General features: G+C 40.9%; 3 protein-coding genes across 3 annotated transcripts; all 3 read left to right on the forward strand.

Annotated features, from left to right (window-relative positions):
* The first annotated feature begins 1,528 nt into the window (after positions 1 to 1,528).
* Positions 1,529 to 11,561, forward strand: gda (guanine deaminase). Its single transcript, XM_058637132.1, has 14 exons — positions 1,529 to 1,781; positions 2,818 to 2,906; positions 3,677 to 3,848; positions 5,479 to 5,566; positions 6,826 to 6,931; positions 7,673 to 7,700; positions 7,804 to 7,911; positions 8,514 to 8,621; positions 8,727 to 8,824; positions 9,601 to 9,668; positions 10,143 to 10,289; positions 10,480 to 10,598; positions 11,132 to 11,159; positions 11,255 to 11,561. Exons 1-14 carry the CDS (start codon positions 1,659 to 1,661, stop codon positions 11,326 to 11,328), a joined length of 1,356 nt encoding a protein of 451 aa, XP_058493115.1. The 5' UTR covers positions 1,529 to 1,658; the 3' UTR covers positions 11,329 to 11,561.
* Positions 11,562 to 14,601: 3,040 nt separating this feature from the next.
* Positions 14,602 to 18,949, forward strand: LOC131463412 (uncharacterized). The gene is made up of 5 exons (XM_058635100.1): positions 14,602 to 14,743; positions 15,331 to 15,616; positions 15,722 to 15,888; positions 16,236 to 17,482; positions 17,775 to 18,949. The coding sequence occupies exons 2-5, from the start codon at positions 15,370 to 15,372 to the stop codon at positions 18,166 to 18,168; spliced, it is 2,055 nt and encodes a 684-aa protein (XP_058491083.1). The 5' UTR covers positions 14,602 to 14,743; positions 15,331 to 15,369; the 3' UTR covers positions 18,169 to 18,949.
* A 630-nt stretch (positions 18,950 to 19,579) lies between these two features.
* LOC131464215 (uncharacterized) lies at positions 19,580 to 22,788 on the forward strand. Its single transcript, XM_058636579.1, has 4 exons — positions 19,580 to 20,335; positions 20,426 to 20,592; positions 20,695 to 21,944; positions 22,048 to 22,788. Exons 1-4 carry the CDS (start codon positions 20,113 to 20,115, stop codon positions 22,451 to 22,453), a joined length of 2,046 nt encoding a protein of 681 aa, XP_058492562.1. The 5' UTR covers positions 19,580 to 20,112; the 3' UTR covers positions 22,454 to 22,788.
* Positions 22,789 to 22,862: the final 74 nt, after the last annotated feature.

Below are 22,862 nucleotides of genomic sequence, written 5' to 3' on the forward strand. Positions count from 1 at the left end.
GACCCTTATCTCTATTGAAGGACAATTTTAACTCTTAAGCATACAAAGACATTTTGGACAACACTTCTACCTTTGTGGCAACAGTTTGACATGGTCAGACATGGTTTGACTTAAAGGTCAGGGTTTAACCCTGAAAGCTGTTATAAGTACTGTATCTGTATTTAAATATGTCATTACAGTCCCTGTTGGTGTAATGGTCAGGTGTCCCAATACTTTTGTCCATATAGTTCCTACGGACTAAATACTGTAGGTGTGGCTAATAAAACACAGGTGAAAGTAATGATTGCAGGACATAATCAAGAATGTTAAAAATCATTTCCAATTTGGAATAAATATGAGACGTTAAGATTAACTGTTAAGATTTGGGTGCAGATTAAGGACCGTGTGGCCTTGTGAAACTTGTTTTTTTTGGATCTTGTGAGCATTATCTCATTTCAAACATGAAAAGGCGTCGATCAGCAGAGACTCGTGTCAACGCTGTGTTATTTTTGGCCACCCCTAACCCTCGCACGCCACCATGTTATTTTCAATGAACATATGTGGTTGTTTGTCATATGGTTCTGACACATTGAGGTCATTGGAAATGGTAGTTCCTCATTTTTTTCTTTACTGGGCTTTTAATTGCTTCCATAAAACAAGTCAAATCAGTTATGAAACACAAGTTTTAAGGTATAAACCTATGAAGACAGAACTGTAAACGGACATCAATGCTGAAATTGATCATGTTACAAATAAATATTGAATATAATAACAAAAATAGAAGACATATTTGACTCATCCACCTAGATTAAATGAGTTAATAGAGTAAGACACTTAACAAAAAAAGAATTAGGTAGTAAAACTTCACGTATATATATATACTGTATATATATATACATATATATGTATGTATGTAAACACACCCACCAAAATAAATAAAACCAAAGCAGTAATATCAATATATGTACACATTCATACTTGTACATACAGTTATGTACTGTACGTTTTAAATCCCATCCATTACTGAGTAAAAAAAAAATGTTCTCAGTACAACACAAGAATACGTCTGGCTTTAAACACGACTTAAACATTTCCATCACCATTAAACTGCTGTTCTTCATCCTTATGTTTGTTTAAAATCTGTATGTTGTATATTATATTAAACTAGTTAGTATGTTTTCACTCTGCCTTAATTCATCTGTGCCATCATTTAACCCCCGAGATTGAAACACACACACTTTTTAAAGTTGTCCTATGGCACACTGCATTTTTAAATCTATTATATCCCCCTGTGTCTCTCTGAAAACAACGTCTTTATTTTATTTGGAAGTCATTGATTTCTTGCTTTGAATATTACCTGCGCTCCTTTAAACTGAATCAGATCTGGAACATTTTAGAGCTTGTATATATATATGTGTATGTATATATATATATATATATATATATATATATATATATATATATATACACACACACACGCACATACACACACAATCCTCTGATTGGCTGCACAGAGTCCTCACAGTCAGGTGGAGTGCATGGGGCGCCCTGGTGGTGGAGTTCTCTCTGGATAAAAGCCCTTCTCCTACACGCAGGTGTCTCTCTGTCTGTGTGTCTCTCTGTGTCTCTGTGTGTCTCTGTGTCCCACTGCTGCTGCTGCTGCCGATCTACAGAAGAGGATGGCAAACACCGACAGAACCGCGATTTCCCACGTCTTCAGGGGAACATTTATCCACGCGACCCAGAAGACAGCGGTGCAGATCCTAGAAGACGCGCTCGTGGGAGTGGACACGGAGGGGAAGGTTCGTCCAATCCGTGACGTGAAAATAGCATTTAGATCATTAAAAATAAAGAAGTACATACGGTTGATTGTCATAGTTTTTTTTATTTAAATTGAAAATAAATCAGATCAAAATCAGATCAGACTAGAGAGACAAGAGAAAAGGGAGAATTAAATAGTTAGATATTAATAAATGCTTCATGTTTAGCACTTGTTATATTTCATCACAAAACAAAAAACAATGTCTATTTCATTGGCTGTCAGTGGCACTGACTGATTTGTGTTTCATTTCAAGTTTCCTTGAGTTCAAAACCTGTTCTACAGGCGAGACGTTGCCAAGAAAGCAACACAGTGTAGCGTAGCTAAGTGCTAGTCGTGATTTTACAGTGAACACACTGCAAAATAACGTTTTTTTCCCCCCTCTATCCTTTTAGAATAATTAAAATTCACTAGAAAGTGACGAGTTTTGGAAACTGGAGTAAAAAAAAAAGCTTAATTTTCAGGTTCTGTTTCTCTCTCTCTCTGTTACCACATCAATCTCACAACTCACAATTCTGTGTGTGTGTGTGTTATCCAGCTTTACGATACAGACAAATGGAGTCAAATCCCCCGTATGTGAGTCTGCTATTGTTGTATATTTCCACTCTACTGTCTTTGTATTCCCGAGGATTTGGAGCAAATCTCCCTGGCACCGTCTTATTCCCGAGGGATAAATCAGCTCCTGTGATTCTGAAATTTGTGTCAAGTGTCTCCCACGGTGAGGTGTTGCTCAGCAACTTTCACAATTTGGCCCCAGACGGAGCTCTTCACTCATGTCAGTCTGAAGTATAAGCCTTTTCAAAAATGCTTACAATGCCCCCGCGCGGGCGGGGTCGCTACCGTAAATCCTTCAGATTTTCCGGGCCTCGGGCACATGCACATGCCTCATGATGTCATCGGCCCTCGGGCTGCTCTACTGTACAGCACATACATACATATCTCTTTGATTTGAGTGTGAAATCACGCTTTGAGGTGGAGTAATTAACGACACGGTTCGCCCTCTGTCTGTGTGTCCTCAGGTGGCTTTCATTGGAAAAGGCGACAAACTCGACACGCTCTCGCGGACGTTTGGATTCAGCCCGCGTGAAGTCACACAACTGACACAACAGTAAGTGGAGAGGAGATTACGCGCTTGTTAGCCGTGTGCAATACAAGGCGTCACAGTTGTGCAAATGACTCTGAGAGTTGCACGGTCACGGTCACTCAGGTCAACACACACGCACGCACACATACGCAGATAATGAATTAGAAGCCATTGGACGGGATCGTTACAGATAGTGTTGTAGTACTCGTGACCAATCAAGACTGGCCTGTCACACGTGTATCAGTGCACATAACACACCCCTGGGTTACATTCCAGGTTCCCGGGTTTCCTCCCACAGTCCAAAAGCATGCTATATGGGTATTAGGTAAAGTGGACACTCTAAATTGACCATCGGTGTGAGAGTGGATGGTGGTTTGTCTCTATATGTGATCATGTGATGATCTAGTGACATGTCCACCACCCCACGACCTTCATGTGGAGGATAAAGTGGTAACTGTGGTAACAAACTCAATGACTGTCGTCTAGTCTGGTCAAGTGGTTAAAAAACAGAGGTTGGCTCTATGAGCTTAAAGTTATAACACAATATTCCATCATAATATCACAATAAACATATTTCACGATGATATTTTACATAATTTCCAAGTAAAAGGTACTATACTTCACAACAAAAGCATATTAATTTAACTAAATAATTTTATACCACAAAGCCACAGAATAATAATAATAATAACATACTAGTAATAACTAGTGTTGGCATCATATCCTTCATATAAAGATGATTTATTGCACCAGGCATAAAAAAAAAAAAATATGATTTATGTTTATTTTTGCAGTGAGTTCTTCATGCCCGGGATGATAGACAGCCACATTCACGCGTCCCAGTACAGCTATGCTGGTACAGCTCTGGACTTGCCGTTACTGCAGTGGCTCAGCACCTACACCTTCCCTGTGGAGTCTCGCTTCAAAGATCTGGAGTTTGCCAAAAAGGTCTACACTCAAGTCGTGGTGAGTTTGCCGGCATCGTGAAACTAGCCAGTATGTTTAAATGGCATTAGGAAATATTGAGCTAGTGTGTTAGTGTACGGAAATAGAGTTTCTCAAAGTTAGGCTAATTACACCCAGATAATAGTTTTGGACCCAAACTGGCTGAGATGCTCTGTGCTCTGTGCAGTCTGAACAGTTAAAAAAACACATTAGATCCAGTTTTTCCAAAACTGATTCAAAACACATACAGAGGTGGTTTGAATGCGATTCAATCTGAACATCTCAGTCACTGAAATAGGATTTCAAAGTGTCTTCTGTATCCTAACAATGATGGCGTAAATTTGGAGAGTTACTGTATTTATTAAACCTTTATGTACCCAGGAAAAATCACATTGAGGTTAAAAAAAAAAGTACAACAAGGTTACAGACAGACAATCAGCAGCCAAACATACCATACAAACACATCCTCATCTTAATCATAAAACCAAAACCTATAAATCAACAAGAACATCTACAGACCGATATTATGGACACAGATCGGATCATATCACTTGCGATGCTTATAATGTGAACAGTTGGTTCAGGAAGATCAGATTCTGATATACGGATATGCTTACAAATCTGATTTGGGCTCCAGTATAAATAAGGCCTAATCTGCAGCTGGTGTCCAATTCCCTGCCAGACCACGCCCCCTGCACTGCTCCCCACTCTCCCTCACTTCTTGGCATTTTTCAAAATCAGGCCTTGGGCGGAGTTTACTTCCCCTTTATCCCTTCTGTTACCATCCAGGATTTAGCATGCATACTTCTCATTACCGTAACTCCTAGACCGTTTGTGATATCTAGGAAATTCCAAAACTATGGACTGGCGATGTGTCCAGGGAGTGAGCCCGCCTTTCGCCCTCTGTCAGCCGAGATTGGGACCCTTTTTTGGAGGATAAAGCGGTAGAAGATGGATGGATGGACACCGGAGAGCAGAGAAATTGAGATTTGTGCCCATATGCTTGTCATTACGGAAGAACCTCAGGACTTCTGTGGAACGACCGTCCAATCGCAAACAAGATTCACCAGCGTCATACGTTTGTGACATCGGCTTCTCAGTGCTGTAGTTCCCAAACGTTTGAATAACTGCCAGATATCGAAAATGAAAGTTATCTTGAAAAAAGGAGCAGAAGCACTCGCTCTATGAACATTCTTTTTGACAATTCTACAGCCATAAAATCAAAATAAATCCAGGCGGTCATAAGAGGGTTAAAGAACTCAATAAGATACAGTTGTTTAAGTCTGGATTATTTAATACTTGTTTGTACCCTGGGGCAAGTTCTGCAGTTTAATTAAATGCCTTGGAAACGCATCAGATTTGGCACAAGTGCAGCGTCAGCGCTTCTGTGTTGCTGATGTAAGAGGCAGACACACTCGTGGCACACTGAGCGTGTGGCACAGTGCCAGTTGGCTTGATGTTATAATATTATTATTAAATCCTATACAATATGGACTAGGACCAGTGGGGAATCCAGGTACTGGGAAGAGAAGTGAACCTTGCAGGGGCGTAAAGGACAGGCGTGAACTATGTGTACAGAGAGTGATGTAGAGACAAAAGTGCGCGTCTAAACGCAGGCGTAATCCTGTAACACGACTCCTGTCATTCACAGAAAAGAACCCTGAGAAACGGAACAACCACTGCGTGTTACTTTGCCACCATTCACACAGACGCCTCTCTGCTGCTGGGCCAGATAGCAAGTAAGATGTCACACACACACACACACACACACACACATGACCTGATGAGACTTGTGTTTATGCAGTCATGGTCACAGAAGTTTAAATCTGACCTGAGGGGGCGTGTCCAGCTGAAACGTACGACTAACTCAACATTTGACATGGACATTTATATATAGTTACAAACAGCAGTATTTAATGGTTAAATGTAGGTTTCATGGACCCACACACATGCTGCAGTCACATGTCGTGTCACCCAGCTCTGAAACACATCTCATTTGTTCACCTTTATGCCTCGTCCTTATCAATGAGTTGTTATGTTATATAATACTGAACACACACACATCAGGTCCACTGAACTTTTACCTTTGTCCTGTTCCTTTTTCTTTCTTTCTTTCTTTCTTTCTTTCTTTCTTTCTTTAAAAACTTTTATTGCAATTACAATGTGAATCAATACATACATGACACGTTTAATTAAAAACCTATTTCTCTTTTAACCATATACATACATAAACAGTACTTCTATACATGTACACACCCAGTGACGTTAAATTATACGTTTCCATATTCCTTCATCTCCATACAAAGTCTTTTACTTTTATGAAGATCTTTATATTCTTTATAGACAAACACATGAGATTGTTTTCAGTCCTAACAAACATGTCATGACCACGAGACAGAAAAAAATAAGTGATTAAAAAAAAAATATAATGTGACAAAAGTAATAATAAAAAAATGACAGATACAGATTTAAGGCGTACATGTCGTTATATAAGTTTACACATGATCTCTTTCCTTCATGACAGTGGTCGGCTACTGGCTAAATCTTATAAGCTTATAAGAGAAGATAAAGTTGTAAAGAAAGAAAGATGAGTTTAGGACACAGTCTGTCAGTAGTTTGAATTTGTTGTTTACGTTAATTCCTCAATCCCTTCAAATATGAAATTGGACTCACAACCTGTCCACATCACTCTTTCATTTTCTAATTCCTTGTTAATTTTTATCTGAACTATTCTTGTATTGTAGTTATTCATTTATCAAGTGATAATCTTGATGCGCTGAGACACTTTTTTTTCGAACCATCGTCAAAAGAGTAGAATAAAATAATACAATTGTATAAAATTGTATTATTTGCTTGACAGAGTCGGAAAAATAACCCTTTTCTTTTTTCTTTTTTACAAAGTAAAATAATCTGTTGAAATATGAAACAAAGTCACGTTTTTGTCTCCCAGTTGTAACAAATGTGCGCCGTCCTTGTCTATATTTATTTTTTCTTGCAGATGAATTTGGACAGCGTGCCCTGGTGGGTAAAGTGTGTATGGACAGAAACAATTCAGTGAAGCATTACAGAGAGACCACACAGGAGTCTCAAGAGGAAACCTGTCGGTGCGTATCAACATGTGTTATTACCACATCTACTGTTTTGGAACACAAAATGTGCGTGTTTAGTGTTGAGTGGGCCAGGTAAAAATTAACAATAGCCAACAGACTGAAGACACGCATGAATATAACAACATAAATTATAATAAATAACCCTCACATTGCTTGTGAGCCAGGAGTCTCAGGAGCTTTAATCTGAGGAAAAAACATAGAAAAAATTCAAAAACCCAACAAATCCAATAAAAGACTAGAGGTTTGATTCATTTAGAGGAACCAATTCAACTCAATTAACTACGTAATCAATGTTATGTTTAACTTGCACCGCCTTATGTCCCACGGTGTAAACAAAAAACAAATTGAAAACATTTTATTATGAATGAAAATACAAAAAAATGCAGAGAATAAAATAAACACACTTTATATGAACCCATGTATGAAAGATGAAAACTACGCACATTTTCGCTACAATTTTAGTTAGTTTTGTGTGTAGTTTTGTAAACACAAAAGTTAGTTATTGTTTTGTTTCTTTAACTTTAACTAGTTTTTACAAAAAGGTTTTTTTCAATATTACTTTTCCTTATTTCGTTAGCTTTCGTTAACTATAATAACCTCGTTCCAGACTTGTACGAGTCTAGTGTTAATCTTCTTCAGATTTGTTTACACTGACTCAAGAATGAAGCACGTTTGTTTAAAAACATGTAGAAATGTTCCTTTTTTTGATCACACTCGTTGTTTTGTGCCTTAAAGGTTCATCGTGGAGCTCTTAAACAAAAAGGTGAGATTCTATCAAGAATAATGAAACAGTTTCTAGTTGGCACTGGTCACAGTGACTCACTTTATTAACCTCTGTGTTTGTTGTTGTTTGTTTTTTTGGGCAGTATCCTCTCGTGAAGCCAGTAGTGACTCCACGCTTCGCTCCATCCTGCACAGGAGCTTTGCTCGGACAACTGGGATCAATCGCTAAGAATAACCACCTGCACATTCAGGTGGGCTCACTGTGGCAACCAAGCAAGGCTATGCCTGCTGGGAATGGTTGCCATAGAGACAGGCAATTAAACGAACACATGCATGTTCACGTTTTTAAAAGACGAAAGCGGATGTGGAAGACAAGAAATCACAAGATAGATTAGAATTTTTGTTATATGACAACACTGTCTTAACTGAACTGTGTAATAAACATTCACAAAGTGCTTACACTGCAAAAACAACCCATGTAGTGAAGTTCTTGTGGTTGATTATGTGTTTATGGGGTGTCGGGTCAGGGCACAGGAGGCAGGATTGTCCGTTTACAGGTTTATTTGACATGATAAAGATGCAAAGGTAAACAGATGCACAGGCACACACTTTATTTTTCTATCTCTAATTAGCACAAAGAAAGGAAACAAAGGAAACGTTCTAATTTTAGCTTTTTTTTACCAAATCACGTCAATATTCTGAAATTTGATTTTTCTGGTTTTAAGAAAAAGTTAGCAAATTTTGCACGGCTGCAGATCTAAACACAAGCTTGTAGAAACAAGGAGTGCATAGAGGATCGGTTTTAACTCCTAACATACTGTGTGTGTGTGTGTGTGTGTGTGTTTATTTCCAGAGTCACGTCAGTGAAAACATCGAGGAGGTGAACCTCGTGAAGGAGCTGTTCCCCGAGTCGGAGTCGTACACAGACGTCTATCACAAATACAACCTGCTCACTGACAAAGTGAGTCCACACTCTCGCGTCCCCCGAATGTGCACACACACACTCTTATCTGTAAAGCAAATACAAAAGGCTGAACTCGTTTGTAATGATGCCAATGATTCACAGACAGTGTTGGCCCACGGCTGCCACCTCACTGACAAAGAGCTGGATCTGCTGAGAGAGACGGGAGCCTCCTTGTCTCACTGTCCCAGCTCCAACTTTTCGTATGTATCTGATTCTTCTTCTTCTTTGTAATTTGATAGTCCCAAACCACTCCCTACTCACTGTCACTTCTTACAGACACTTCTAAACTTCTAAAGTGATTTAAACTCACAGGTGTGGAGGTTTTCCTGATAAAGTGGAAGCTTATACTGGATAGTGGGCGTCTCAACATAAATGTCCCGTCCACGCGAGAATATTATGTGTGCACATTAATATTGAAAATGCAGGAAAAGCAGGAAAAAAACAACTATTTAAATAATTGTAATTTTGTCCAAACTGTTTGTCCACACTAAGAAACAACCTCACAGTTTTCATATTAAAATCTTGGCCTCTGTTTGTCCACACTAAAAAACAACCTCATAGTTTTCAAGAAAAATGTCTCACTTTCTGTTTGTCCACACTAAAAAAACAACCACACAGTCTTCATATTAAAAATCTCATCTTCAGTTTGTCAACACTAAAAAAACAACCACACAGTTTTCATATTAATAATCTCATCTTCAGTTTGTCCACACTAAAAAAACAACCACACAGTTTTCAAGATAAAAGTCTAAATTTCTAAATTAAAATTGATAGTTGTATTTTAAAAAAATAATTATCGGTGTGGATTTCGCTAAGCGATTTTAATGTTCTTGCCAGAAAAGGCAGCGAAAAGTTAGCAAACACAACTACACAGTATATAAAAATGACATAGCATTAATTACAGATGTCTCTCTCTCTCTCTCTCTCTCCCTCCCTCTCACTCTCTCTCTCTCTCTCTCTCTCTCTGTCTCTCCAGATTGTGCAGTGGTGTGTTAAATGTCCGAAATGTCCTGAACCGCAAAGTGAAGTTGGGTCTGGGAACAGGTGAACAGGCAAATAAAACTTCACAGTGGCAGCAGAGAATTGTTTATTATTGTACTAGTTATTTTATGGATGCAAAAATTTAATGTGAGCTGACTCACAACTGTGGCAGTGAAATGTCATGTTGCGTCATCTTTGCTTTTACAGAAGTCATTCAGAGATTTCTTTCTTTCTTCTTTTTTTTGGTGAGTGCAGTTCAACTGACAGTTCTGGCACGGACTCGTCAGCTGACCACCAGCTGTTCAGTTTGCTCTGTTTGGTTTCAACATCCATCTAAAAGTAGAACAGCACCAGGTCTAATGTCAGGAAAAAGAACCTTAAAATTGGAAACTAGTTTTAATATTTAGTCAGATTTGTTCATTTCAGGCTGTAAAGACGTGGAGGGCAAGTGAAAATGACAGGACACACAATTATTGTTGTGTTTGCATCTGTATTTGTGTGACACGCACGCCTGTGTCTGGTGTAACTGTCTATCAGATGTGGCAGGAGGCTACTCCGCTTCGATGCTGGACGCTGTGAGGAGAACGTTGGACGCGTCGAAGGTCCTGACCATCCAGGACCCAGACCATGACACGCTCACCTTTGAGGAGGTTTTCAGACTGGCTACACTGGGAGGAAGCCAAGGTGAAACACAAAACCAGCCATGGTTCACACACACACACACACACACAGAGGGAGCGTCATTACAGTACGCTCAGTGATTCTCAAATGACTGGGTCAAGTCCCACGGATGGGCCGTGGGAGATTTGTTTTTGGTCCCTGAACAAAATTTGCCGATTCAACTGATTTCATTGATGATGTCTTTTGTCTGCAGCTTTGTCCCTGGATGACCAAACGGGGAATTTTGTCGTGGGCAAAGACTTTGATGCCCTGAGGGTGAATGTAGCTGCACCCGGGGCACCAATCGACCTGATACAGAGTGAAGAACCAAAGGTTGGTGTCTTTGCACATGTTTAACCTTTCTTAAAACCCTTCCTCACTCCACTGTTCTGTTGGATAAACATTTGAAGTCATAGAACAATTTGAGTTGGTTTTTGCCACCAGCTGAGTTGCCCCCTGGTGGCTGTTCTGTATATTCCTACTTCCTGTTGAGCGTCAACCAGCCATTGGTATCACTACATCCACTTCTCATATACAGTTTATGCCAACAGAACATAATATGACAGTTAATATAACATTATAACATAATATCGTCTGTTTTTAGTGGTTATTTTTGACCGGGAACAACAAAGGGGTAAATAAACCATTCAAAATTCAATGAAATTGATGATCAGCCGTTCATTGTTTACATGTGGAGGATGTTGAGACAATAACATGGAGAAAACAACCATCTATGCTTTAGTAAAGTGATAAAATGGGTCACATTAGACCACTTCAGAACGACTTGAGGAGGCTTAATCTAGTGGTTGCACACAAACTGATTTTAATTGCACTGTGGCACCAATTTCTCTCTGTTTTAATTTCAGATTCTGTTGGAAAAATTCTTAAATTTGGGTGAGTGTTGACTTCAGTGGATTTGTCTAAACCTTTCACGCTCTCCTATGACACTCGCTCACGACCACCTGCGTGTTTATCTCTGTATTTTACAGGTGATGATCGTAACATAGTGGAGGTGTTTGTGGCCGGGAGGAGGGTTGTGCCTTTCGCAGAGCCAGCGGAGTAAACTCACCTCCACCTGTGTTGGAGACTCTACCCTTGTTATCTTCAGCGTTGTAAAAACTCACCACTGATGCTCTGCCCTCCCTTCCCCTATCTGGCCATGTGCATTGTTTTTTGACGGAGCCGGTGCTTTTAAAATCTCGCCATTTCAAAAAAATCTATCTAATCTAATAGAGACTGCTGCCAGCCGGCAAGGTTTAAGTGTGTGTGTGTCGTGCCTTTAGGCGATCCGTGTTCCAGGCCGGTGCCCCTGATCTTGCAAGGCTGGTCAACAGGAGGGGGCAGTGGAGGAGACAGCCCTCTCTCTCACCACAACAAGCTGTTTACCATAGTTGATGGTGTGCAGGTCTGGGGCTTGGTCTTGGAATTTGCTGTTGACGTGGAAAATGCATCATGAATACGGTGCCACTACCTAATCTATACCAGATCAAACCAAACCCCCACTCACAGCCAAACCTTAACTGTAACCCCGGAAACGGCCTTTGTAACAGAAAGTAGCCACACCCTTGCACACATGTAGAACAAATCAGGTTTCTGGTACGGATCATGTAGCCACAGTAGCTAATAGAAGTTAGCTGAGCAGTATATATCATGGCCGACATCATTGTTAGAGTTACTAATGTTGCTAAATTGATGACCTTTGATGACCTTTTTTGGCGTTGTACTGTAGCGCCTGTGTTTGGATATTTGCACTGATTGGTTTGGTGTCCACTTGAAAAGTTGAATATTTCTAATGTGAGCAAACTCATCACAGTACAATGTAGATTGGAAACATATGGAAACGCAGCTTCATTCAAAGTGAATGTGAAGTGTTTCAGTTGACCATCACGTATCTAAAGCGATGGTAATACTGTTCTTTCTTTTGTTTTTTGTTAGTTTTACAGATAGTTAGATAATGTCTTGGCCTTTTTGCACACTGTTGTGGATTTAGACTTCTGGCTTTGACTGTCTATAACAAACATGGACATAAACACAATGACAAGTACCAGTTTTTTTTAAAGCACATTACAGTCCAAACGTGGCTGTAGATGTACAATGTAGTTTTAAATATTCTAGACAAACATAATCTGGCAGATTATTTCTCTTAATATAAGAAAATGTAAGAGTATTTGCTTGTTATTTCTAGTCGGGTAGTTTTTGCAGCGTAAAGCTGACATGACGGTCCCTTTTTTTGAATGGGATTGACTTGAATTATAGTCACATCTTTAACTGACACCATTCAGTGTTTATTTGTGGCAAAAGTTGAAAAACTCAATTTATTCTGGGCCAAATACATTTTACCTAACATTCACCTGGTTCACTTAGTGGTTTTGTTTTACTATTTGCTATTTTATGTTTTTACTCTTAACGTGTTTTTTTTTATGAAATGTTTGATTTAAAGTTCCACTCTGTACTGATGAACTATACTATGTATTTACACTCACTGACCTCTTTATTAGGTACATGGTGCTGTATACATCTGCTTCAAGGGCCAACATGCATTTAGAGACATATCGTGGTCGTTTTATGCTCAACTGTTGCCATTTATATCAATTTGAACCAGTCTGGTCGTTCTCTTCTGACCTCTTGCCCTCGTTTTTGCCAGGATAACTGCTGCTCACTGGATATTTTTAGAAATTGGCGTGTGAAAATCTATGTTTCAGCACTTTTTAAAAACACTCAGACCTGTGTAATCACATCAAATTTTAAATTAGTTATAAGAATAAGCCTTTTATATGTACTTTATATGTCACATCTAGTGCATCTTGTGTTTCTACAACATTTCAACGCAAATGAAGAAGAATGAAATCCTTTCAAGGCCACCATAGATTCCTGATGCGTTTGTGTAGCTCATAGTCTTTATCACAACATATGACTCTTTAACTCAAGTCACATGCTAAAGATGATGTAAGACTGAAAAATAAAGAAGTGCAACCAAGTCTGATTTGATATATATACATTTTTTTAAATTTTACTTTTCCTCCCAAATTTGCGGTCAATGGCCAAAGCCTGGAAGGTAAAGATGGACACAACGGCCACTGACCCTTCCAGCTGACAGCTCTGTTAATAGACCTTCACCATCTGGAGATGACAGAGTGACATGGTGATGCCTGTTATCATGTCCTGCTGACCTGTTGATATCATGCCGTCCACCGTCACAGCCACTAGAGGGAGACATTGTACTTGAGTATTTGTGTCGTCCTCATGGGGACCAAAGCTTCAAAGTCCTTAAGAGGCTAAATCTAATTTCTGGGGCACCGGTTAAGTGAAAATTAAGTTGTGATTAAGTTAGGCCATATGCTTAAGGTTAGGGATAACACTTTGTCAAAGGTGTCGAAAAGAATACAAGAATTGTGTTTGTGTTCTTGTAGGGATATCTTTGTGAGGACCAGAAAATTACCATTGAGAGTGAGGACATGTTGTCTGGTCCTCACATTCTGTCACCCCTTAGAGGGATTTTTTATTTTAGGTTTTTTAAGTGTTACTTGCACTTACGTCTGTGTGAGGACAAAAAAGAACCACAGGAAGTGAGGTCATTTTGTGAAAGTGAGCACACTTTGTCTTAAAAGGGACATTGATGTGTGTCCTCTCTATGAATGCTGTACATGAATGTGCGATTCCATGTTTATGTGTTTGTGTTTGTGTGTGTGTGTAATACCAAATGTTTAACACTTAAAATAATAGACTGAATGGGGCAGTCATATACAGACTCCATTTAACATACATTTAAACTAAGTTAAATTAAATCACTTTAATTTAGAAAATGCGAATTAAGTATGAAAAATAAATACAATTTATTAATGAATGAATTCATACAGGTAATCATCATTGTGTTATTAATGACTGTATTGTGTGACTAAACTGCAATTCACTGTCTTTTCATTACAAACCATGGAACATATACTAATAGACTGATATAAATAAATGTAATCCCATATTTATGGGACTTTCCGTTTTCATTGTTTTGGTTCAGTTGTTTCTTGTTATTTGTTGTGTTATCTCTTTTTTTATTTAAATGCTATTTTAGAACTCAGCCATACATTTTCAGTCCTATTTTTTCTGAACTATTGACAGAAAATTATTTATATCATATACGGCTTGAATGAGAATGTATTCTTATAAATATGATATATCTATTTTAATTGGATTATTTGGTTTCTAAATAAATATTAAATTGCTTTCCCCCACTGCCATGTCTTTGAACCGCACTCCAGTCCAGTAGGTGGCGGTATTGCAGCGTACAGCTGGATGTCAACCACCAATAAACCCAATACGAGAAATAGCAGAGTCATCGGAGCAGAATCAGGAAGTGAAGTTGAGATTTGTTTTTTCTTTCCATCGTCAGAGAAAAAGATCCTTCACGTATTATTTCTCCTGTTATTCCTGCTTTTTTGTGTTTGTGGAAGTTTAAAAACGTACAGCACAGTAAAAGCTGGCAGGTAAGTGTATGTATGTAAATGTTTTACATTAATAACATTAATAAAAAGCCTTCACTCTGTATCTGCGTGACAATGTTGGAACTGGTCAATTTTTGAAGTATCAACTGTGTGTATTCCTTATAAGGACATTATATTTATACTGTGTGTCTAATAAAGTGTTACTAATTACTTTTAAAACAGCAAATACAACGTTAAAAGTGTAAGATAATAGTATTATTTAAATAGAATAGTAGAGCTATACAGATAGATTAATGTACTTTATTGATCCTAAAACTAGGAAATTATTGATTATCTTCTCAAGATTTTTCTCCACAAACCAGTATTATTCCATTATAATGATTGACTTGTTATATGGAGCAAAGAAACCCATAAAGTCATCTCTATCATTACTCTGTAAGCAAGTCAAGATAGTAATTAATGAATTAAGAAATGAATGATTTGATTAAATGTGAGGAAGCCCAAGTCTCTGCGGTCCTCCCCAGATATATTTGTTGTCTTTGCTGCTGTGACATCTTAAATGTCCCCATTGTGGGACTAACAAAGGACTATCTTATCTTATAATCAATTTCCTTTTTGTCCACCTGTAGGAAGGAGAAGCTTCCAGGTCTCACAGATACAGCTTCGCCATGCCTCTGTTCCGAGCACCAGGTGCATGTAATGGGGGGAAAGCAGGGCAAAGGAGGTGGAAAAGAATGAAATGGAAGGGGAGCAAGAGGAAGAGGGATGAGGATGACAACGCGCTCCCCTCCCTGACAGAGCTTTGTCTTTTTAGCCTTGCGGACAACATGAAGGAGGTGTGGGTGAAAGACTACGCTGACAAATACCTGGATCGGTATTCATTTAGGCACATCATGGGGCCTTTCAACTTGCTGCGTGAGTTTGTGAAGATTTATTCATCGCTGTCCACAGATTTAGTGATTTACACAGAGCTTCATCTCTTCTGATGCTCTGACTCTCTGTCTCTCACACTGCCTGCAGCAGGAGACCTGGTCGAGGAGCTCACGTGTCTGCTGTCCAAAAGGAAGCAGTTATCCCGAGCAGCGCTTCACCTCCTACTGGTGCCACAACTCCATAACCTGTCATTGGAGAGGTGTCCTGGTCTGGTGACCTCTGCCATGTGTACCCACATTGCTGCACGTTGCCAGGTCAGAAAGAAACCCCCATCTCCTTGGTTCTGTCTTTTTCTGTCTGTGATTTACTGTCAGTGTGATCAGAAGGGGAACTATATCCATCAGGTGTCTCTACTTCTGAATTTTGGCATCTCGCACAAAGTTACCAGCAAAAATAGACAGAGTAATAATTTGATTCTAAAGCACCAGCTACTGAGATGAAACTAGTGTGAACACACGGCTGTGCTGCATCTTGTTCACGTGTAGCAGGCCTACTGCGCCCTGAGGACAGATTGCGTTCATGCAGCTCAGGGATGTGGCCACGGATCTTCAAACCTCTCTGTTTATAACGTGATTGTGACGTTTCTTCCTTTGTGTCTCAGGGTCTGTGGAGTCTGGATCTATCTGGGGCTCAGCAGCTGCCTTCAAAAGTGCTGTCTGCAACTCTCTGCTGTCTCCCTGAACTCCGCTCTCTCTCTCTGGCTGGTACGCCTTGTGACAGATGCGTGATCAGGACGATTACCCACCACTGCCCTTTGCTGCGCCACCTGGATGTGTCCCGCTGTCATTTCCTCTCCCCTGCTTCCCTACTTGTTCTTGTAGGTGGGCCTTTCTGTTCGAGTTCTTCTGGCTCATCTTTTTGCAGCACCTCTACATCTCAACCGCCTGTTGCCTCTTCCTCCTCCTCTTCCTCCTCATTTGCATCCCCATCTCCTGTTCCTCTCACCAGCTTACTGGCTCTGGATATTGGGTTTGGGGAACAGGAGAAAGACCCTGCAGCAGCAGCAGCCTACCTACTCCTCTCTCTGCCCGGCCTGAAAACATTGGCCATGGAGGGCCTGGCACAGGCCTGTCGGCTCATTGAGCACAGAGAGTTCAGCCAGACAGACGAGTTCAGCATCAGAGAAGGAGTTCCGAAGCTAATGGAGGTGTGGAGCGAGAGGAGGCACAGGCAGGACAAGGATAGGTGGATGGAGAAGAGAGGAGCAGCAGCAGCAGCAGCAGCAGCAGGGAATGAGGAACATGAGGAAGAGGAGATGTTGTGGGAAGGATACTGTGAGGACAGTGATGAAGATGTAAGTGGAGATGAAGGGCCAAGTTGCTCTCGAAGCAAAGTGGAGGAGAAAAGGAAAGGGAGGGTTTCATCACAGTCTGGTGATGAACAGCTAATCCTGCAGCTAAAAGATGTCAAGGGCGTGACTTATGAGTTTCTGGACAGTTTAGGTCATTTGTGTCCACACATCTGCTCCATAGCTGTGGACGTGAGTGATAACAAATATACTGCAGCAAGAAACCAGGGGTCTGTTTTGGCTGCAGGTCTCCAGACCTGGTCAGGTCAGCTGCAGAGCCTTTCTCTGCTCCACGCAGGCCTTCTGGATGATCTGTCTCCTGCATTACAGGTGACAGGCTCCTCCCTGGTGTCTCTCACTCTGCAGGGGATGAGAACCAGGCCTCAATGCCCTCTGCTGGAGATCATCAAGGCCTGTCCCAGACTCAGAGAACTGCTCATCTTTGCCGAGCGTCCTTTAGAGTTTCCCGGATTTCCAGCCATCCCAGAGGAGGATGTGGTGGCTGAGAGGGACGATCGGGATCTACCACAGCTGCCGAACCTCTGCTCTCTTACGATCAAGTGAGACTAATGTTAAGTTACTCTTTGTAGTAGAGGTTGAGATATCATAGACTAAAGCCTGGTTCACACTCCTCACACCATATGATTATGACTTCACTTTCTAGTTTATCTCTGACTGAAAACATCAAATCATTTTTTTGTTAACTCAGACAGAGAGAGGGGGATAATCTGAGACGCAGAGATTAGATGCGTCTGACATGCTCGTGCAGTGTGGAGGCTCTAATCTGTTAACATGAGCACAGAGAATATCATTTATAAATAATAACACTTTGTGTCTGCTGTATGTTTGCAGTTTCTCCCACAGTGACAGTCAGAAGAGGCCTCCCATGTCCTGGCTGTCCCTGGGGAAGGTGCTGAGGTGTCTCTTGAGGGGTTCTCCGTTGCTGGAGAGGGTCTCGCTGGTTGCCCTGCCGTGTCCTCTCAACTACATTTTGCAGCATCTCTTGCACATAAGAATGTACAACCTACATCGATTTGGTGGGATCGCAGACCTGTATCCAATGGCACTGAGGCGGGTGAAGCACATTGACCTGACGCGGACAGATGTGAAGATGACCACGGTGAGATTTTTGAAGCAGCGCAGCCGTAGACTCGAGTTTGTAGACTTGAGTCACTGCTGGGAAATCAGTCAGGCGGACGTGTCGAAGTCCAAGATTTTCAGTGACGTCAAAGTAGTCTGGGTGTAGTGAAGATGAGCTTCCAACACAGGAGCAACAGTGCCGAAAGTGGGCAAATAATATTTAATGTTCAATTAAATTAAATGACATTTATTCAGAAAAAAAATCTTTTATTTGTTATATGTTTCACTCTTCAGCAAGTGTTTGTATTTTCTGCTCACAAAGACGTTTAAAGCCACATTATGTTTCACTGTAACGCAACAAATTATTGTTAGTATTGTTAAAAGGAGGCTTCCCATGTTAAATTGAATCCATAATCTGAATTAGATCCAGATGAAACTCAACCTGTTGATTAAGTGTCTTATCCTGCAAACACGGACAAAATTTTGTTCAAACCCGATGACCTTTGACGGTGAACTTTTGATCATTTTTGTGGATTCTTCCCAAAATTTATTGGGAACATACCGATCCCAAAAAAATCCGATTGATTAGTCTACAGCTGTAGACAGGAAGTTGCTAACAGAAGGAGAAATTTACAGATAAATCAACACTAATCAAAACATAATTATTTGACATGTATCGCAGTCATCGTAAATATCAACGCATTTGAAAAATGTGTTATCATGAGAAACCTTTTGCTGTATTTTAGTGTACATCACGGTATTACTACGCACTTATTTTATATTACAGACTGATTTTTGCACAGACAGCAAAATGCAATTTTATATTATATATTATTCTTATTATTATGTCTTACATCAAAACCACCTTCAGTGCCTGAAAACATGTAACCTGTTGGTTTTCCCATGGTGTCCCACAATAAAGTCAATAAAGAAGGGTTAAGATATTGTGCTGACCATTGTTTTTGTTCTGTAAAGGAGGAACTAGTAGGATATAATACATCATAATATTAACCTAAATTTAATTATTTCTGTCTTGGGCCTTGGGCTGGGCGATATGGGAAAAAATCTTATTAGATCATTCAATATCAACATATATATACATATATATATATATATATATATATATATATATATATATCACAATATAAATCAAATCAATATTTCAGTAATATTGTGTTATTGTTTTATACGAGATATTTGACGATATAAAGCTGCGCACAGGTTGTTTCTCTGTGCTCTTTTGAGACATTCTCAACGTAGACCACACACTGTAAATACACTGTAAAATAAAATATCTTCTGTTTATGATGTGTATAACATGATCATAAATATACACTTATAATACCTTTCTTTTCAGATAATACCTGATTCTTTTTTTCTGGGCTTTTTAATGGTAAATCAAAGATATTTACATATGTTAGAAATGATGACATTACCTATAAATATGTTCAAAATCTGCTATAACACAAATAATTAGGTCTAAAATTAAAAGAGTGTTACTAAGTGACTTTATATATATATATATATACATACATGTATATATGTATATATATATATATATATATATATATTTAAAAAGAAGCTTCATCCTCATTGCAAACCACTGTCGACTTGAGGAGGTGAGTGTTGCACCACAGGTCTCATTTTTACACGAAACTCTATTTCACTCGTCATTCGGGCAACGTGGGGACGAAGCTCGGACACAACGCTGGACGAGATTCTTGCCTGAGGCGTGAAGTGTCACAGACGAGCTCGAGTTCCGAGATTAAAGTCAAAATGGTGAGGAGAAAGAGACAAAATTCTGAGATCAAATCAGAATTCAAGAGATTAAAGTCGGAATTCTGGAGATTAAAGTAAGAATCCAGAGATTAAAGTGTTTTTGTAGCATTGCAACCTTTTTGTTGGCAGCTGTTGCGCCTGTTGGTGACGTGAGTGATATATGTAAGCAACATGTTTTTGTAATAATACAAAACTTTGTTACACCTTTTTTTGGAAAATAAGTTATTTTTGTGATGCCAGTACCATATTTTTATAACATTCCTGCTTTTTCTAATAATTGCCACCTGTAGGACAGGGAGAAGCCCACAGGTGTCACAGCTCCAGCGTCCTCATGTCTCTGTTCTGGGCCTCAGGAGATAATGGGAGGGATAAAGCAGGGCGGAGGAGGGTGAGATGGAAGAGGAGCAGAAGGACGATGGACGAGGACGACGCGCTCCCGTCCCTGATGCAGCTTTGTCTTTTTAGCCTCGCGGACAACATGAAGGAGGTGTGGATGAAAGACTGCGCTGACTCGTATTCATTCAGGCACGTCATGGGGCCTTTCAACTTGCTGCGTGAGTTTGTGAAGATTCATTCATCGCTGTCCACAGATTTAATGATTTACACTGAGTCTTGTCTCTTGTGACATTGTTTTCCCCCTGCAGCAGGAGACCTGGTCGAGGACCTCACGTGTCTGCTGTCCAACAGGAAGCAGTTATCCCGAGCAGCGCTTCACTTCCTGCTGGTCCCACAACTCCATAACCTGTCACTGGAGAGGTGTCCTGGTCTGGTGACCTCTGCCCTCTGTGCCCACATTGCTGCACGTTGCCAGGTCAGAAAGAAACCACGGTCTCCTTGATTCTGTCCCATGATCTGAGTGAATCAAAGCTCTTGTAGGTAACGTGATTCTGACGTTTCTTCCTTTGTGTCTTAGGGTCTGTGGAGTCTGGATCTATCTGGGGCTCAGCAGCTGCCTTCAAAAGTGCTGTCTGCAACTCTCTGCTGTCTCCCTGCCCTCCGCTCTCTCTCCCTGGCTGGTACGCCTTGTGACAGATGCGTGATCAGGACGATTACCCACCACTGCCCTTTCCTGCGTCACCTGGATGTGTCCCGCTGTCATTTACTCTCCCCTGCTTCCCTACTTGCTCTTGTAGGTGGGCCTTTCTGTTTGAGTTCTTCTGGCTCATCTTTTTGCAGCACCTCTACATCTCAACCTCCTGTTGCCTCTTCCTTCTGTCCCCCCTCTCTCTCCTCTCTCTCCTCTTCCTCGTTTGCATCCCCGTCTCCTGTTCCTCTCACCAGTTTACTGGCTCTTGATATTGGGTTTGGGGAACAGAAGGAAGAACCTGCAGCAGCAGCAGCCTACCTACTCCTCTCTCTGCCTGGCCTGAAAACAGTGGCCATGGAGGGCCTGGCACAGGCCTGTCAGCTCATTGAGCACAGAGAGTTCAGCCAGACAGACGAGTTCAGCATCAGAGAAGGAGTTCCGAGGCTGGTGGAGGTGTGGAACAAGAGGAGGCACAGGCAGGACAAGGATAGGTGGATGGAGAAGAGAGAAGGAGCAACAGCAGCAGGGAATGAGGAATATGAGGAAGAGAAGATCTTGTGGGAAGGATACTGTGAGGTCAGCGATGAAGATGTAAGTGGAGATGAAGGGCCAAGTTGCTCTGGAAACCAAGTGGAGGAGAAAAGGAAAGGGAGGGTTTCATCGCAGTCTGGTGATGAACAGCTAATCCTGCAGCTAAAGAACGTCAAGGGCGTGACTTGTGACTTACTGGACAGTTTAGGTAATTTGTGTCCACACATCTGCTCCATATCTGTGAACGTGGATTATAAAACAGACACTGTAGCGAGAAACCAGGTGTCTGTGTTGGCTGCAGGCCTCCAGACCTGGCCAGGTCAGCTGCAGAGCCTGTCTCTGCTCTACCCAGGCCCTCTGGAGGATCTGCCTCCTGCATTGCGGGTGACAGGCTCCTCCCTGGTGTCCCTCACTCTGGAAGGAGTGAAAACCAGTCCTCACTGCCCTCTACTGGAGGTCATGGAGGCCTGTCCCAGACTCAGAGAACTTCTCATCTTTGCCGAGCCTCCCTCTAAACCTCCTGCCGTCCAACAGGAGGATGTGGTGGCTCAGTGGGTCAGTCTGGGTCGACCACAGCTGCCCAACCTTTGCTCTCTTTCAATCAAGTAGGACTAATGTTGAGCTACACTTTGATGTTTCTGGCCAATACCTCACATAACCGCACGTTAAAAAACCTTTTGTCTTCTTTGTGTCTCCCCATGTTTGCAGTTTCTCCCTCTGCCACAGTCAGATAATGCCTGTCATGTCCTGGCTGTCCCTGAGGAAAGTGCTGAAGTGTCTTCTGGTTGGTTCTCCATTACTGGAGAGGCTCTCGCTGGTGTCACTCCCATGTCCTCTGAACTGCCTCTTGGAGGATCTTCTGGCAGTGGATAACTTCCACGTGTCTGGCTCGGTCTGGTTTGCAGACCTGTGTGTCTACGCAAACTTGCCACTGAGGCACGTGCGGCACATTGACCTGACGTGGACGGACGTGAAGGCGGTCATGGTGGAAACGTTAGTGCGGCGTTGCAGGGGACTCAAGCTTGTAGATGTGAGTCACTGCTGGGAAATCAGTCTGGATGATTTGGTGACGTGCAAGACTTTGAGTGACGTCAAAGTGGTCTGGGTCAAGTGAAGAGATGCAACAATAAGTAGAATAAGTGCAACAATATGTGTGTATACACACACACACATATATATGCACTCTTGAAGATACAATGACCTGTTTGACTGAAAACTTACACAAGCTTTATTATTGACCAGATAATTGTGCTAGTACCAAACACTCATTTGAGAAAGCCTCCCTTTTTTAAATTGTATTTTTTTGTTGTTCCTTATGAAAATGTTTGTAGGGTGAGAAATTGTGCTTTTGTTTTTTTTAATACTTTGTATTTAATATTTTAATCACGTTCGGCTGTTTCTGGGACACCGTGATGCCATGTTTGTTATGTTCATTGTCAATAAAGTTAATAAAAAAAAAGAGCACTCGTCTTGTTTGTAAATCGCAGCCGACTGGAGGTGAGCGTTGGGCGGGTCACCTTTTT

The sequence above is a fragment of the Solea solea genome, chromosome 8, assembly GCF_958295425.1.
Source record: "Solea solea chromosome 8, fSolSol10.1, whole genome shotgun sequence".
Classification (NCBI taxonomy): Eukaryota; Metazoa; Chordata; class Actinopteri; order Pleuronectiformes; family Soleidae; genus Solea; species Solea solea.

Bases quoted from the DNA above. Each gene is read 5' to 3' on its own strand.
- gda (XM_058637132.1), top strand. From the start codon at position 1,659: ATGGCAAACACCGACAGAACCGCGATTTCCCACGTCTTCAGGGGAACA. The intron at 7,912-8,513 runs GTGGGCTCACTG...GTTTATTTCCAG, and splicing joins ATAACCACCTGCACATTCAG to AGTCACGTCAGTGAAAACAT. The intron at 11,160-11,254 runs GTGAGTGTTGAC...TGTATTTTACAG, and splicing joins GGAAAAATTCTTAAATTTGG to GTGATGATCGTAACATAGTG.
- LOC131463412 (XM_058635100.1), top strand. From the start codon at position 15,370: ATGCCTCTGTTCCGAGCACCAGGTGCATGTAATGGGGGGAAAGCAGGG. The intron at 15,617-15,721 runs GTGAGTTTGTGA...CACTGCCTGCAG, and splicing joins GGGGCCTTTCAACTTGCTGC to CAGGAGACCTGGTCGAGGAG. The intron at 17,483-17,774 runs GTGAGACTAATG...GTATGTTTGCAG, and splicing joins CTCTGCTCTCTTACGATCAA to TTTCTCCCACAGTGACAGTC.
- LOC131464215 (XM_058636579.1), top strand. From the start codon at position 20,113: ATGTCTCTGTTCTGGGCCTCAGGAGATAATGGGAGGGATAAAGCAGGG. The intron at 20,593-20,694 runs GTCAGAAAGAAA...TTTGTGTCTTAG, and splicing joins ACATTGCTGCACGTTGCCAG to GGTCTGTGGAGTCTGGATCT. The intron at 21,945-22,047 runs GTAGGACTAATG...CCATGTTTGCAG, and splicing joins CTTTGCTCTCTTTCAATCAA to TTTCTCCCTCTGCCACAGTC.